This window comes from Copadichromis virginalis, linkage group LG18 (assembly GCF_057382275.1).
Source record: "Copadichromis virginalis isolate Kocher_CV1m ecotype Utaka linkage group LG18, C_Virginalis_male_GT1.1, whole genome shotgun sequence".
NCBI classification, from domain to species: domain Eukaryota; kingdom Metazoa; phylum Chordata; class Actinopteri; order Cichliformes; family Cichlidae; genus Copadichromis; species Copadichromis virginalis.
This window is the reverse complement of record NC_140635.1, coordinates 11,614,044-11,631,234: the sequence shown is the minus strand read 5'-3', so window position 1 is coordinate 11,631,234 and position 17,191 is coordinate 11,614,044. Positions and strand designations below refer to the sequence as shown.

The 17,191-nt window shown below is 39.3% G+C and overlaps 1 protein-coding gene across 2 annotated transcripts; it reads left to right on the top strand.

Annotated features, from left to right (window-relative positions):
* Window positions 1–323: 323 nt before the first annotated feature.
* LOC146687366 (cathepsin Z) lies at window positions 324–13,001 on the top strand. 2 transcript variants are annotated; one of them, XM_085439045.1, is made up of 7 exons: window positions 324–466; window positions 2,821–2,978; window positions 3,130–3,309; window positions 6,501–6,651; window positions 10,527–10,692; window positions 10,882–11,008; window positions 11,990–13,001. In XM_085439045.1, exons 1-6 carry the CDS (start codon window positions 339–341, stop codon window positions 10,993–10,995), a joined length of 897 nt encoding a protein of 298 aa, XP_085295171.1. In that variant the 5' UTR covers window positions 324–338; the 3' UTR covers window positions 10,996–11,008; window positions 11,990–13,001. The 2 variants fall into 2 exon arrangements, with proteins under 2 accessions (XP_085295171.1, XP_085295170.1); XM_085439044.1 differs by lacking the exon at window positions 11,990–13,001 and having other exon boundaries at window positions 10,882–11,279.
* The last annotated feature ends 4,190 nt before the right edge of the window (window positions 13,002–17,191 follow it).

Here is a 17,191-nt window from a genome sequence, read left to right as displayed (position 1 = left end):
CTCGAACCGGCAACCTTCCGATTACAAGGCGAACTCCCAACTCTTGAGCCACGATCGCCCCTTACACAAACATGTCTTCTAAAATGCAACAATGACACAATATATGTACATTTTTATATTATATGTGTATATATATATATATATATATATATATATATATATATATATATATATATATATATATATATATATATATAATATGTGTATGTGTATATGTATATATATTATATGTATATATCCATCTATTGTGTTCACAGGGAGTGAACAGTGCTCTCTCGAGCCGACAGGGGGCTGTCTGTGATCGCGTCACTGCGTCAGAGGAAAGGGGCGGGGCCAACATGGCGGCTACAAATTTTGCATGTCTGCTGTTTTGTTTAGCATCTTTTTCACAGCAGTTTAGCGCCTCCAGGCTTCTCACCGAACCGTGTTATAAACCCATTAGAGACCACAGGCCGGACTTTGTCAGGTAGGTGAAGATTTCGACCTCCAGCAGTCACACAGGTACTCACGTGAGCTCAGAGAGGAGCTAAACTAGCTCAGAAATAGGAACTCTGGCAGCCTTCCTTATCCTAAAAGTTGGCTGCAGCGTCTCTTAATATGGTAATTACTCGTCTTAGTGTCCTTAGTGTAGTAATATAACGTTAACGTATTAATTAAATAAAAACGTATTAACATGAGTATCAAAGTGAGTTCCGGGATACTTTTCTGTACTTCAGTACTTTGGTGCAATCTCAAAAATATGTTTTCTCCCAATGACGTGTATTGTTTTACGTGTACAGTACTAGGGTTTTCCTTGAAACTAAGCTTATATATTTAGATATAGCAATATTATCACTAAAGCTACACTAAAAGGTATATGTTTAAAAAAAACCACTTTAGTCACTAAAGTAGAAATAGGAGTAGACTTCGGAAAAATTTCACAACTAACATAACATTTTAAATGTAGTTTTTTTGGGGGAAATTATTTAGTATTTTTTGTTCATTTGGTTGGATTTATCAGCACAACCTGCCTGACGAGGCGTCTGTGAATGTGTCGAGAGCTGGGATGTCTGAATGGCTGCTTCCACAAAGTGTTGTGGTTCCTATTATGGATTTATTCTTCTAACAAATACACTCCACATAATAAAGACTGCAACACTGAAACAAACACTCTGAACCCAGTCATAAAAAAGCTAATTAGAAAATATAAAACTATTTGTAGTTAAATGTAGTTAAATCATAAATCATAACAGGGGTGGCCTGTGTTCCAGTTTCTGTGTTTTTTTTATTACCAAATCACACAGAAATTAAAACTGGGCCACCAGTGTCTGGTTAACTCAACATACGCTCACAAGAAACCTCAAAAAGATGATCGAAGGATTCATCACTACAAATATGCAGAACAGCAGGTGAACAAAGGCTAAAGGTTTGAAGAGTTGTTACAGCAGAAAAAGGGAATACACACATGCAAAGAATAGTGACTATTACAAGACTGTGAAACAATCTTTACCTAATGAGGGAGATGGGAAAGTGTAACTAAGTCCTGTTTGGTCCTCACATGATCAGTCCGACACCTGTAATCTACACAGATTGCATGTGTTTAATTTTTAATTTAAAATACATACACAATTCGCATGTCACTGTCAAAAAATCTCAAGGTGGAGGAATGGAAAATGTTATGAGTTTCACTGTGAGTGACCAGAATGGGCAGGATTAGACATGAGTACAAGGCTGAGATGGTTTGAACGTGTGCAGAAGAGTTATGAATTGTTTAAAGGATGTTGAAAAGGGATCTTCCAGGCAGGTGGACAAGAAGACCGCAGAGAAGATTCATGAATGTAGTGAAGGAGGACATACAGAGGGTTGGTGCCACAGAGGAGGGTGTTACAGATAGGGTGAGACAGAGGCCGGTGATCTGCTGTGCTGACTCCTAAAGACAGCAGCAGAAGAAGAAGAATTGAAATCTTATGATTGGAAATGTTATGAGACATTTCTTACAATGTTGTTGCATCATTTAGAGATTTACTTTACTGCTGTAGCTGATAAATGTGGAGCTTCATTCATCTATATTAGATAAAGTGACAACAAATTTGTGTGTCGTTACATGGAAAAAATGGTAACTTAATTAACTTCACATAGTTATTAAAAAAACAGAAGCAAATTTTTAGGGAGTGTGCAAGCAAAAATGAATAGAACGTTTACTCTTTACCAATTTCTTGTTTTACTAGAGTATTATGTCAAGGTTTAATTTGAGACATAATAGGAGATGTACAATACTTCCTTTGCCAGTATAAACAGTTAAAATTGCACCTTAAAACTGCACTTTAGTACTTTTCACCACAGGCTTTATTATAATAAACAAAGTAGCAGTGAGATACCCATTTCCATTAAGTTCTCCATTAAACAGCAGGGCTTGATAAAAAAAAAAAAAACCACAACATTGCAAACTGAGAAGTATCATTGAGAGTTCAAATACATTTCTTGATATGCAGAGGGAACAAACTAACATTTTTTTGGTCAAAAAAACATAAAATTCCATTAAATTAATACAAAGCCACGTCTGATTATCTGTAATTGCACAAAATTTGACAACTGGTGCAAAATCATCTGAAGTGAGATAACATGCTTGCTGAACTTTGTGCTCAGCAGGGACGGATATCACCGCACAGACATGCAAATGTCCTGTCCGGCTATTAGCACCCACAGGAAATGTCAGTCAGTCACAGCAGTTACACTACCCACACACTCCCGAGAGGGGATGATATTAGTCAGACAAGTGAAAACATCTGTGCTCGCTTTAATAACAATAATTACAGCTGCTCATCACTCCCCTTTGTTTAGGACGCAGGCCCGGCCGCATGTAGAGGTGTTGAAGCTTCCTCCGTCATGGGACTGGAGGAACATCGATGGGAAGAATTATGTGAGCGTCACGAGGAACCAACACATCCCCCAGTACTGTGGCTCCTGCTGGGCCATGGGAGCCACCAGTGCGCTAGCTGGTAACCATGACAACAGCGGGATGGAGGAAAATGATAATAGCGATATGGCTAGAGGGCATATTGTCATGTGAAATGAAAATGACTAAATTTAGTGGTAAGTGGAGAAGCATCCACCGGCTCCTGCTAATGTGTGTCGTTCTTTTTGTCTAAGACCGCATCAACGTCAAGCGTGGAGGAGCGTGGCCATCGGCGTACCTCTCCGTGCAGAACGTGATAGACTGCGGGAGGGCAGGTTCCTGTTACGGAGGCGATCACCTGAGAGTCTACGCCTACGCGCACGAAAGTGGCATTCCTGATGAAACCTGCAACAACTACCAAGCCAAAAACCAAAGTAAAGAAATACTGAGTTATATTTTGTTTGTTTGTTTGTTTGTTTTTCATCAAAGGCCATATTTCCTTTTGATTAGCTCCAATCAGAATTGGATGATGTTACTTAAGATTACTGGCATTTAAAAGTAATCTATTATTGCATTAACTGCTGAGGTCTGATTGTAAATTACACTTTAGGTGAGGCTGCAGTTGTCTCTCTGTGTTACGCTGTGATAGACTGGCAATCTAACCTGGTCATAACCCACCTTTCACTCAATGTCAGCTAGATCTGATCAACTTATTAAATTCAGGGTTGTGGGGGTGGGGCTAGAGCACAGGTGTCGAACTCCAGGCCTCAAGGGCCGGTTTCCTGCAGGTTTTAGATGTGTTCTTGATCCAACATAACTGATTTAAATGACTAAATGACCTCATCAACATGTCTTGAAGTTCTCCAGAAACCTGGTAATGAACTAATCATTTGATTCAGGTGTGTTGACCCAGGGTGATATCTAAAATCTGAGCGTAGGTTCCAGACCCATCTCAACAAAGCCTCATGATGTTGGTCTGTAGCCTACTGTATATTAGGAGTCCCCTGAATTTTTTGCATAGCTAGTTGACAGTGATAAAATGTTTTCCACCACATGACCGGGAACAAACGTGTTAAATTCCCCTTTGAGTGATGGCTTTGTCCAATTTACATGCTCTCTGTTGTCAGCAACACATTAGAGAGGAGCTTCCAAATTCATGATGCAGAAGCAGGTAAATAAATAAAAAAAGCTGTTGTTAAGCTTTTGTAAAAACAAAAAGAAACCTACAGACTGAAGAAGTGCTGACAAAGGAGGGCGTTGACAGCATTCACAGAGGGATGAGTGGTGGCTAGACACAGGTGAAGGTGATGAGGGCAGAGCAGACAATCACAAAGGAACAGGAAGCAAAACTAAAACAAGACACATGCCAAAATAAACTTCAAAGTTAAGCTGAAAGTAACAAAAGACAATAACTATCTCTGAGAGGTAAAGAGTGATGCTAACGTGACTGCAGAGAAAGAGCAACAGGAGGCAGAGGCAGGAGGAAATGGAGAAAGTAGAAGCTCAACACTGCACTGCAAAACCAGCAGAAAACCTTTCTGAGCTCCAGCAACTGGCCTCATCACCATCGCTGGGCTAAAATTAGCTCGCAGGTGGCTCTACAAAATATGAAGCAGTTGATAAGAGACCCATCACACTGCCACAGAATAAAGCAAGTACTTGAGCAAAGTAAATTCTTTTCTCTGTGACCATGCCAGCTTACCTGACTGACACAAAATATCCCACGTGTTGATTTGTAAGTGTGACTTTGAAAGTTTACCCAGAATTCAGCTTTGGTAGCTTTCTCCAGAAACTGTGACTGTGACATATATCATGATATTGATGGTTTGGAGTTTGGATCGTTTGGATTGGGTGTAAAATTGAGTTGGTTGCAGTTTATAACAGAGCTTAAATATGAGGTGTCAGCCCTGAAATTGTCTTTATTCTTGACGTTATGAGGGTTCAAAAATACTGGGAAAAAAGAGGCAAATGGAAAAAGTGCAAAGCTTCGACCCACCTCTGTGTCCTAAAAGGGCCTGTTGAAATGATCTCACTCTCTCTTTGTTGTTCAAGCACAATGGTGCTGCACCTGTGCCTCTGAAGAAATGCTTGTCCTGACCCGCCTGCACGGCGCTCTGACATGAAGCCTCTTAAATAAACGGTTCAGAGGAAAAGGTTGACTGGCATGCTGGGCATTTATTCAGGAACACAGAGAATTAATGAAACCATTAAACTAGTACCATCCCCCCAAACTGCTGGTACATTTTGGACACTGCATAGATGTGTTACCCAGCACATAATTATGTAGCAGTATTCACAATTATGTCTTAATGCACAGCAGAACATCATCCCAGTTTGAGGGTTTGGAAACCTCAGTGCCTATTTTTGTGCATTGTACACACAGGACATATTCTGTTTTACACTGAAACTATGATGTCATATACAAATGTTTTTAAAACAGCTGCCCCATTGTGTTAAAAGCTCATCTTAAAATATTGAGCTACTTAGAGTATTGCTGCCATGGTATTGCGACCATTCTCTGTAATACTATAGTTAGACACGTATGTGATTCTGGTGGTAAGTCCTGCAGCTTGAGCAGCCACTGCATGGAGAGACATCTCAGAGGCGTTATGCTCACCAGCAGTACCGTAACTCTTAAAGAAATTCACATTAGCTCAAAGTCTAACGACTCCTTATGATAATACATTGACAGGCCAGTTCGCCGTGTTCTCAGTCAGTGGATGTAGTATACAGTTTCAGTGCACTATTTTTTTTTTAGTGGTGGTATTGTAATAGAGATTTTAAACAGCGCTGCGAAACAGCAAAAGCAAGATTACATCTCAACAAGTGATGTTAGTTTCAGTTTTCCATCATAAAGCGATGAGGATGAGTAAAGTTCCTGTGAAAAAGAAGCATAAACTCCTCTTTCTGGAACTGCTGCCACATGGCGGGGAGCAGACGGCACGATCAGGTGAACTCGGTCGGGAAGACAAGAAGTGACAAAGACGGAAAGCAATCAATGATGAAGAAAGCGAGATGGGCTCTTCACTGTAATACGGACTGGGAGCCAATTCTTACTGCCAGCTTACTGTGCGTGGCCGATCTTACTGATGCTCTTGTAGCTGAACAGGAACAAAAATCTGTACAACCAGACTCCAAAATATGGAGAGAGAGAGAGTGGAGGCGATTAAAGCAGCAGATTATTGTAAGGAGATATTCTGCTTTCATATATGAATGCAACGGCTTGGTGTCCACAATTCTGGGCCTTTAGAGTAGCTATCTGTCTAGTTTTGAGATGCAATTCTAGTGAAGTCCTAGCATATTTTAAATCACTAGTTTTAACATGGTAAGTCTTGACATGTTCGCTGTTTTGAGGAAAAATGTAACTGACATAATTCTCAACTTAGTAAAATTAGAGATCAGCAGTCTGGCATCGAAGCCACGCCACATTCAGAGTCACTTAAATCACCTTTTTGTAATGCTCAGTTTGGCATTTAGCAGGTCGTTTTGACCATGTCTACACGCCTAAATGCATTGAGTTGCTGCTATGTGACCGGCTGATTAGACAGTAGCATTAACAAGCAGTTGAATCAGGAGCAAACTGAGCGCTCACTGAACTTTAAATCATCTTCTTCATTTGTTGTAGAGTGCGAGCTGTTTAACCAGTGCGGCACGTGCTCCTTCTTTGAGTCGTGCGCTGTTGTGAAGAACTACACCGCGTGGAAAGTCGGAGACTACGGAGAAGTTTCTGGAAGAGATGAGATGAAAGCTGAAATTTTCACCGGCGGACCCATCAGGTAGAGTAAGTCATCCTCAAAGTCATTTCTCACTTTTCATCCACCTACTTCTCCTGTATGAGGGAGGATACACTGCCTGAGATTTTCACAGAGAAGCTGTTCTCTTAGGGAAGTTTTTTTTTTCAGTGAATGACTATTTAATGATTCTTAAAACCTTGGAGAACGATAACAGCAACGAGTGTCATTCTTTTTTACACTCAGAGAAATCTTAAAGTCAAATTGAATGCCATTAAGTATTGAAAAAAAATCAGACCTGTATGTGTATATATACAGTATATTAAATTTCACCTTGAATCCACTTTGATAAACTCAGCTGAGCGTTTTGTGTCCCTTTAGAGTTTACATCTTACATCAGCTGTTAGTCTTTTAGTGGTTTGGCTCTGACAGCTTTACATTATCTTTAAATTAAATCATGCAGTATTAACAGGGTCTTTAAGAGTTTCCATTGTGCTGTTGTAATATCTGCAGATAAGAACTATTCAACGTTTTTTTTTAAATAGTTGATACCTAAGAGCCTTAATAAAATTAAAACAAGATTTTGGGCATGTAGGTGTGTATCACTGTCACGTCCCTGCTCAGCTAAGGCAAAGAGTGTGAAGTTCAGTAAAGGTATTTATTAACCAGCAAAATGGTTACAGTAACAAGTTAATATGTAAATGGATTCATACAGGTCTTTTACCCATCTACCCATTCATGTAGACGTACAGGACTTAGTTTAGAGTCATCAAATAATCTAACATGGAAATCTAGCTAGGATGTCTTCTGGTTCAAGTGTCACAGCAGGACTGGGAGGAGATCTTGAGGCATAATTTGGAGAGATTATGTCTCCCCTGAATGAGTTGGAGCCTATGACTGGAGGTCTGAGTATCTCTGCTGACTGCTGCTAACAGCTAACGAACTGTGCTCCCCGTCCAAATAGTACCCTGTGTCTTAACAGAATAACTTAACTAACTGTGGGGGTGTGAGTGAGCAGCGGGGTAAGCGACGCCTGGCAAAGTTTCCAGGAACCAGAACAAGTGCCTCAGAACAAACAGTACTTGCTTAAGGCTGTTAAAATAATTTCAAATTAAAAGTACTGGCTTACAACTGTGATCCAAGAGGCAGACTGCTCATATTAAAAGCACTGAGTAGCATCTATACTGCATTTAAATAAGGTGACAGCAACAAGGTGCGTTTGCTAAATGGTCATCCAGACTGGGCGCCTGTCCATTAAGACAGCAGGGTGATTGGTACTCGAATCACAGGCGCAGTTGGATCTGCATATGATGAAAAGGCTCAAATGATTAAACTACAGGGGCTGGGAAAACTGTGAAAACATTGCAAGAGAATTTCAAGTTAATTAAAGGAGACTTATTATGCCTTTCTTTATTTTATGTCATGCATATACTGTTAAAATTATGAATGTGCTTTTTACTGTTGTGAGTGGTGATATGGATACAACCCAAAGGAACAGGACATGTTGGAACATTGGGGGAAAAAGTCAAACTGAAGCAAAAATTTTAAAAGCTAGAATATACAGATCAACAGTAGGATTACTTTAGGCCGCAATATCTAATCAGCCGCTCAATCCATTTAGGGACACTGACATGGTCAAGATGACCTGCTGAAGGCTGTGGTATTTAGAAACACTGAAGATGACTGTGTCCAGCAGGATAACAAGCCATGAAATCATCTCAAACTGGTTTCTTGAACATGACGTAACATTTGTATTCAAATGATCTCCACAGTCACCAGATCTCAATGCAAAAGAGCACATTTGGGATGTGATGGAAAGAGAGAGTCACATCATCAGAATCAGAATACTTTAATCCCAGAAGAGATTATGTAATGAATGTGGAGCCAACAAATCTGCAATAACAGTGTGATGCTATTACGTCAATATGAACCAAAATCACTGAGAAATGTTGTTGAATCTGTGCCTCAGAGAATTAAAGCAGTCCTGAAGGCAAAAGGGGATCCAAGCCAGCACTCGCAAAGTGTACCTAATTAAGTGACCATTAAGTGTCTATATATGCGCACAGAAATAACTGAACAATAGCACACAGGTGTGTGCAGCACGCAGGAGGAAACATTGTGCCTTATTCACACAGTGTGTGGATGCTAGTCATTAATATTTTAGGGCCTGAATTTGTTCGTACTCCGTGAGCAAATTTAAAAGTCCCTCTGACCAAGCAAATGAATAAATGATGAAGGCCTGGCTGTCTTATAAAATGTAACACATGTCTATAATTTGAATTGAATACTACAATTTTTTGGTCATTATTTAGTTATTTAAATAATTACTTATTATTATATACAGTTAAACACAGTAAACCCCAAAATACAGTCTAATTTCTTGGCACTGTCCCACATATTCCAGAGAATTCTGGAGAATATAGATGATATTCTCAACGTCCGTTATTTCGGACAGTCCTCGCATTTTTTTATAGTGTCATAACTCTGGTGGAAACATTTTGGAAAGCTGTGCCATTTCTAACTACTCAGACATTATTACTCAGGCTTTTTCCTGCTTTCTTGCTTTAGCGGTGCAGGATACGCTCTGACATCACCAACATTTTCTGCTTCACTTGGAAGTAAACATGTTTCTGTAAACTGATTAGATATTGCGGCCTGTACAAACAAGTAGAAGCAAATCTTTCATATAATAACAATTAGGTGTAGCACTTTTCAAAACCAGCTTTACAAAGTGCTTTCCAGAAACCAGGGTTAGAAAACAAAGAAGGAAATTATAAATCAGTTAAACTAAGGCTCATGTGTAATGTCAGAATTAGATACATTGTGATTTAAATTTTCGTGAATAACTTAAACTTAACTTACAAATCAGCAACTAAAAGTAGAAGAAGACGAGTTAAATTTTATATATGCAAATATACATTAATGTAAATATATGCAAATATAAATATATATATATATTTGAAAATGAATGCATGGTGTTAACAACAAAATACGTCAGTGTGCATGTTTTACTAATCCAGCTGTAATTTTGCATACACTCTTGATTTTTTGCAGAGGCTGAGAACGTTCCCAAACACATATTAGTAAATAAAGCCCAATTAACTGCAGGTGAAAGTAACCGGAGCAGAGTAGACCATCACAAAGGAGAGAAAAGGCATGAAGTAAAACTATACACCACGGAAAACTAGACTTCACAGGAAAACAGGCAATAATCGAAGGCAACGAACAACCAGACATGAATGATAGCCAATAAACACGAAGTCAGGGATACACAGAAAGCACAGCACATAAATAAAACTAGAGGAACACAGAATAAGAATAAAATAAGGGGAAGAACTGAAATACAGTAGTATCAGAAAAAAGTCGAAACAGGAACCCAAAAACTCACACACACACACACAAGAGTCAAAACTAGAAAAGCATTGAAATCCAGACAGGAGCTAAAATTCAAAAATCCAAGAGCTGAAGGTCAAGATGACAACAAATGAAATGAAATGAAAACAAAAATCCAAAACTCAAATGCCGCAAAAAGTGTTTATTTCAAACAGTGCATGACCTGGGGAGCTGCAACAAGGAAAAATATGGAGCTGAAAATAAGCATAATGTCTCACCTTTAATGTGTCAAAGGATGTAATAATATCTATGCAAGGAAAGGTCCATCGAGAAAAACTGTATTTATTAACATTTGACTGCAGATTCAAAGCAGAAGACTGCGAACAAAACTTTGCACTTAAAGTTCTCACAATGCATAATACACACTTAAGATGCAAGTACAAATTTTGAGCCCGCTTTAAAAGCCGACGCATAGCTAAAAATGACCGTAATTTGAGCCCACGTAACGGTTCCATCTAAGATTTAGCATTACATTTCAGTAATGAAAGAAAATGGCAACATAAAAGGCATGAATTCTTGTCTTTCAGCTGTGCATTGATGGCGACTGAAGGCCTGGAGCGATACTCCGGAGGGATTTTCTCCGAGTTTCACCCTCTCTCTCTGCCAAATCACATCGTGTCTGTGGCTGGGTGGGGCGTGGGCGAAGATGGGATCGAGTACTGGATCGTCAGGAACTCCTGGGGAGAGTTCTGGGTTGGTATTTCACGACAGCTTGTGCTTACTCCGAGCTTAATGAGCTCTGTAAACTAAATTCACAAGTTCTTATTAATTTTGTTTTGGCTGAGCTGAAGCAGAAAATGTTTGTTTGATTTTTTCAAGACTTTTTAATTTCTCAGACTTGCAGTCAGAGTAAATAATGCTGTTTTGTTTTCTTCCTTTTAGGGAGAACACGGCTGGGCGAGAATTGTCACCAGTGCATTTAAAGGAGGAAAAGGCAACTGGTTCAACCTGGGTATTGAGAAAAACTGTGCATATGGAGACCCTATTGTAACATAGGTGCTTAATTAAGGTGATCAATCTTACTGAAATAACTGTGGATAGTTTGGAAACTTTAGGGAACGCTTTCCTTCTGTGTACTAAAATCAACATGTGCAAACAACAATTTGCTGTTTAATGTGGGTTTATTTTTTGAAAGTGCTTCTTGGCTGAAAGCAGTAATGTCCTGAAGCTAGTTCAATCCAAGAAATTGTTTGGTAACATCTTCCTGTAAAAAAACCTCAATCACAACATGTTATTTATGCACTTTGGTTTCTGCATAAAATAAACAGTATTACAAAGTCGCAGTGCACTCAGCTCAGAATCTTAAACATGTACAGACACTACCGGCTCTCACTAAGTATACTTCTTAGTGTTTATTTAGGAGCAGGAAGAACGCATTTTGAGCTCTTATCTGTCATCAGCACTACCAGCTTAAAGAAAGTCTTCCATTTAGGATTTTCAGCCTTTACAGGTTGTCTGAGGATCAAGTTCAGACACGGTCGGTAGCAACAAGATATTTGTCGATGGTTTAGATACAGCTAAAAACATATAAAGGAATCACTTATTAACCCCTAAGCTTCCCTCTTAGAGAGACTTGAAAATCTCTTAAACATGTTTCCATTAAAAAAAATGACAAAGTGTATCATTAAACATTGGCACATTTTATTTAAGCTGTTTGATCAAAGATTCACAGATCTTTGCAAATAAATGGGCCAAAAATCTGAGTGGTAAAGTGGTCGACGCTGATTGCTTCGGACCTCCTCAAACATATTTAAATTGTGAGGGGATTGGAAGAAAGTTCAAAGTTAAAGATGGACTCTTTCTTATAGAACCAAATTTGTGGTCTACTTCTTAAAATGCCCAAATGGGCTGATAATAGCATAGGAAAACTCAACAAAATTGTAAAATGTCTTTGCTAGCAGTACCATCAGTCATTATCAAGTCGAGTCACTTTTATTTGTACAGCAAATTTTACAACAACAGAAGTTGAGCCAAAGTGCTTTCCAGGCAGGTGCTGTTGCGTTCCAGGTCCAGACGTTACACTGATGCAGAACTGTACCCTGTCTGTGTGGTCAGAGTATGCAGATCTCGGATAAAGGCACTGATGCTGTTGACTTGCCTTCCCCAGACCTAAATCCAGTTGAGAACCTGATGTTAGGTATCTATACATCTGATGCAACCAAATAGCACCACAGACTGTCCAGAAGTTCACTGATCCAGGTTTGGGAGGAGATCCTTCAAAACAGCATCCACCTGCATCAGGAGCATGCCCAGATGTTAGCATACAGGATCATGGGGACTATACACACTACTGAGCTACATTATGACATGAGCAGGATCAGTGTGTGATTTAAATGTGTAGCTTTTGATGTTACTTTAGGGAGCTCCCCTCCTTTCACTCTTGATGGGGCGACCAAGCTGCCCTAAACTGAGCCTGCTTCTGCTGGAGATCACTTCCTGTTGAAAGGAGGCTCTTCCTCCCCACTGATGACAATGTGCTTGCTAATAGTTGATCCATCTGACCACAGAACAGTTTTCCACCTTGTCTCAGTCCACTTTTTAAAAAAAGCTTTGATTCAGTGAACATGGCAGTATTCACATGTTCACATGTGGTTCTCATGATGGTTTCTCCAGATTCTCTGAATCATTTGTTGATATTATGCACTGTTAATGATAGATATTCAAAGTCTTTGCAAGTTTACGTTGAGGAACATTATTCTGCAACGGTAGATTTTTGCAGATTGGTGAACCTCTGCCCATCTTTACTTCTGAGAAACTCCGCCTCACTAAGATAACCTTTTTACACCCGATCATGTTACTGACCTGCTAGTTGCAAAATGTTCAGTCAGCTGTTTCTGTTTAGTACCACTTACTTTTCCAGCCTTTTGCTGTCCTGACCCAAACATTGATTCTGTCATCAGTTTCAAAATGATCCGACATTTTTCATGAAATTGTAAAATGACTGTGTTTAAACATTTGACATGTTTTCCATGTTCTATTATGAATAAAATGTGGGTTTAGGAGATTTGCATTCAGTTTTTATTAACATGTTACACAGTCTCCTTTCTGAGAGCTGGCATTGTCATATTGGAGAGTACTTACGTGTGTGTGTGTGTGTGTGTGTGTGTGCGCGCACTGGTTGTTGGATTTTGTTACCATGCAATGCTATCAGTCTTTTAATCTAACTCAGCTCATTATTGTTCCTTTTATTCATTCGTTTTTCACATTTTAGAGAAAGCTTAATGTAAAACCTTTTCACTGTAGACATTTAAGTCGATATGTGGTACAGTTTGCATATCGTGACCTTTGAGCTTAACCGCATTCAGACCTTTTCAATTAAATAAATTGAATAGTTTTATCCTAGACAGATGACCTTCTCCCGAAGTCAGCTTGAAACATCTCAGGCTGCAAAAAGCTGGTGGGTTTTTTTTTTTACACTTTAGAAATATTATCATACATTTCTAAGGAAATTATTTATTCCCTCAAACAGCAGGCGAGGTGAGTCACTCGCATTTAAATTCACTTTTAGTGAAGCTGAATTGGCAGGTCTGTGGAGAGGTTAGTTTACAATTACATTTTTTCCTCTGATACACCACCTAACATCTGCATAAATGGCTTCTAATTAGTGTCTGGAGCCTGACCAGCCAGACTAACATGAATCAAATCTGATTGGTCACAGTACTGTAACTGCATCCTGTTGAGCAATTGTGCCACTTTTTATTTTCCACATGAATGTGATTCACATGGAAATGGTCCTTGCTGCCTTCATTTGTTAAGCTAATGGAGGGTGTGTTTTAGTGCAGGTCTGTGAAGTAAACGGGGCCATTACCATTATTGTTCTCTGTTTTGGGGGGATTTAGGGGTTTTTAACAACTTGGATTACTACAAAAAGAACAACAGGATGTTTTCTAGGTCCTTTGCAGAGGTTTGAACTCAGCATCTTTAAATTCAGCAACTGCCAGACAAAAAGAAATGTAAATTAAATGCTAAATTAATTAATAGAGCCACTTAGTTAGGGTGTGAAAACAATGAATTTTTTGTCCTGGGAATGAAAAGCCTCTGTGTTGATACCAAAGCACAAATGTATTTAGAAGCACAGTATTTTGATTTCAGGGGTTTTGAACTTTTTAAACTTGTTTATTTTCCCAATAAATATAGCACCAGGCTGACACCCAGTATACAGGCTTAACAATAACAAGGATGGTAAAAACTCAGCCTGTTAGCACAGTTTTATAATGTTCTCTGGAAGTCTGGAGGAACGTGTCCAGTTTTTAAAAATAACCTGCTGATTTCATCTGTTACTAGTGAGCAGTCCAGAGAATATAAGTCAGGATAGCTCAACCTCTGCTGAATAGATTTGATGGTTTTGTTTTCTCTACAATATCTAATGGATCCACAGACAGCTTAAAAGATTGATGCAAGCACCTTCATGCCACCCACTGCTTAGTGAGACCGTGTTAAGAAGCCTCAAGCTGAGCATCTTGATGTTTTGAAAGTGGATGAGACTAGGGAGGAGTGAACTTTGTGAAGTTCATCTTTTACTATTTAACCCTTGTATGGTGTTCGGGTCTGTGAGACCCGTGTTCAGTTTTTTTCAAAAGAAAAATTAAACAATTAATTATTTTTTCACGTGTAAATGTGTTGTGTCTTTCCACTCACTCCACTTGATTATAACTGATTTATTTATAACATTTTATATAAAAGAAAAACGAGAAGCACATTAATTCATAAATGTGATCTAACAAAGGTAAAGGGAAAAAATTTACCATGTTTGCTGTTCATATGTCTTGTAATTGGGATGAAGTAAACATCTGTTGAGTAATTTAACATAAAATTGTTTGATAGTGTTAATTTGGAAAGCCAAAACTCTAGCGGGTCCACCAGACCCATGAACACTGGCTGAGTAACAAAAATACGAACACCACACAAGGGTTAAGTGACCTCAAACTAAAGACTGATGCTGTAAACTTAGCTGTGAAGTGTTTACTGAGGTCACAGAGTGAGGCAGCTGAGAGCCCTTTCCCTATAAATTTCTATAAAACTGGACATTTTTCAGCTGATGCTGCACCCCTGTTAAAAAAAATGCAGGTTTCAAACCTGGAAACTACATCCATCTTTTATACTGTCTATGCATGAACCTCCTGAATCGTAGTAATTATAGTAAAGCACATATGCTCTTATGCAGTTATTTCTTATGCAGTTTTTTTTCTGTTTGGTAATTGCGGGTGCTCCTCTTCTAACGCTTCTTTTTCATCTCATCTCCAAACCAGTTTTCTTCCTAAGCCCGATTCTACTGGGGAGCTCTTCCTGTTGTAAGGGAGTTCTTCCTCCCCACTATCACCAAATGCTTGCTTGTGGGAGAGGAATCGTTTCGATACTCTCTCAAATACTGTATTGTAGGTACTTTGTCTTTGAGATGTTGTGAACTGGCAACATAAACCTGGCTCCCAGGAGAGGATATATCTAGAACCTGTTTATGTTCCCACACCCTCTTTTTTGTGGTAAATTTAGTTCCCCACGTATCACACAGACACACGTACTCACACACATTGCGCACACAAAGCACGGCATCTCCTCTGATGTTATGCTGACGCTGGTAGGTTGATAACCATGGAGGAGCCAGAAGGGGGAAAAGGAGGAGGTCCAATTATTTTTGAAGCATTTTCTCCAAAAGTCTGACAGCCAAGTTGTGAGACTCTGTTTTTTCTCTGACTATTTTTAATGCGGCAGTGCCCGAGGCGCTGGAGAGGACGCAAAGCTTTAAATTCTTTGCAGTTTTTACATCAAAAAAATGAATTTTGAAACTGCTGAGGTATTTGCCCATACTAGCTTTCTCTTTTTATCATCGTTTTACCAGCCTGTTGACAAATTCACTTGATGGAAAAGACAGTTTGGCAGGTTGTTCTTTCAGCATCACATGACTTTTCTGTTGTTTTCGCTCTATGATCAACTAAATATTGGGGTAAATGATATGAAATGTATCAGATTTTGTTCTTACTCTGAAAATAAGGCTTTTTACTCTGTTTCACAGCTACACATGATATTTGAAACACCAGCCAGTGGTAGGTATGTGTGAATAGCAAGAAGAGTGAATTCAATACTTTCTCCTTGAGACTGAGATGAGTAAGACACAAGACTGATTTACCAGCCTCAGAATTTAAACAAAGCTGTGCAACTTGAGAGCGGTTTGAGACACTCTCCAGAAGCTGCACATCTGTAGGGAAGCAGAGTTTGGAGTCCCCACCCAGTTGGTGTCTAGAGACAAAAATACTCATTCACCATCACGCACCAATCACAAGTCTGAAAACTGAGAAGGACTTCCTTTGAGTCACACTATCATTACTCAGTTTGCCTTTGCTCCACTTCCTCACTGCTCCCTCACAAGTCAGATCTTGCGCTGAATCTATGCTGGAGGGTCAAGACGGGATGGGGGGAAGTGAAGGGTGTAAATCCTTTTCATTATACGTGTGAGCAGTGGCACAGGGCTCCTCCAAACCAACTAGTTGAGCAGGTAACAGCAGTTCGGTGGCGTAACTGGAGCAGCTTTGTTGGAGCTTTTTCCTGTGTGAAATAAACTCCTCGCTGCTTCGAGTTTCAGGGTTGACCTGGAGCTGCACACATAAGCAGTCTCCTGCTGATTAGATTTCTGCACATAATCACTTAATCTCATTTGTCCCATAGTAGTTGGCTCCTTTCCATTTATCTGTTTGTCAAGCTTTACTGATCACTGATCAGATTAGAATTTATCAACTCAATAGTTTTATTGTTTCCAGATGGAGGTCTCTGTTTTTTAAATTACTTTTTGTTCATATGTCTCTCTCTCTCTCTCTCTCTCTCTCTCTCTCTCTCTCTCTCTCATGAATACACATTAGTCAAGATCGCAGTTGGTAGGAGGAAGAAAACTGTAGGAAATTACTAGTATTTTCAAAATAAAAGGACAAGCCAGCGGTTTAAATTTTCTTTAAAATCAGCACAAACTCACAAAGAACAGCCGCACTGGATCGTTACAATGTGCATGTTAATGTTAATAGAAGCAGGCTGCAGTGTCGTAGGAGTAGAATAATTTTTTGATATTTGATACATTTCTCTGATGCCATCCTTGCCAAACAATTTGACTGCTAGACTTTCATTAACGCCTTATTAGTTTTATGCAGTTTGGCTACTTTAACTCCATCTCAGTATCAGCTCCCATCGCTGGCTGTGGCAGCTTGCC

Coding starts and splice junctions, on each gene's coding strand:
- LOC146687366 (XM_085439045.1), top strand. CDS start 339: ATGGCGGCTACAAATTTTGCATGTCTGCTGTTTTGTTTAGCATCTTTT. Junction 2,979..3,129: donor AGCCACCAGTGCGCTAGCTG/GTAACCATGACA, acceptor TTTTTGTCTAAG/ACCGCATCAACGTCAAGCGT. Junction 6,652..10,526: donor TTCACCGGCGGACCCATCAG/GTAGAGTAAGTC, acceptor CTTGTCTTTCAG/CTGTGCATTGATGGCGACTG.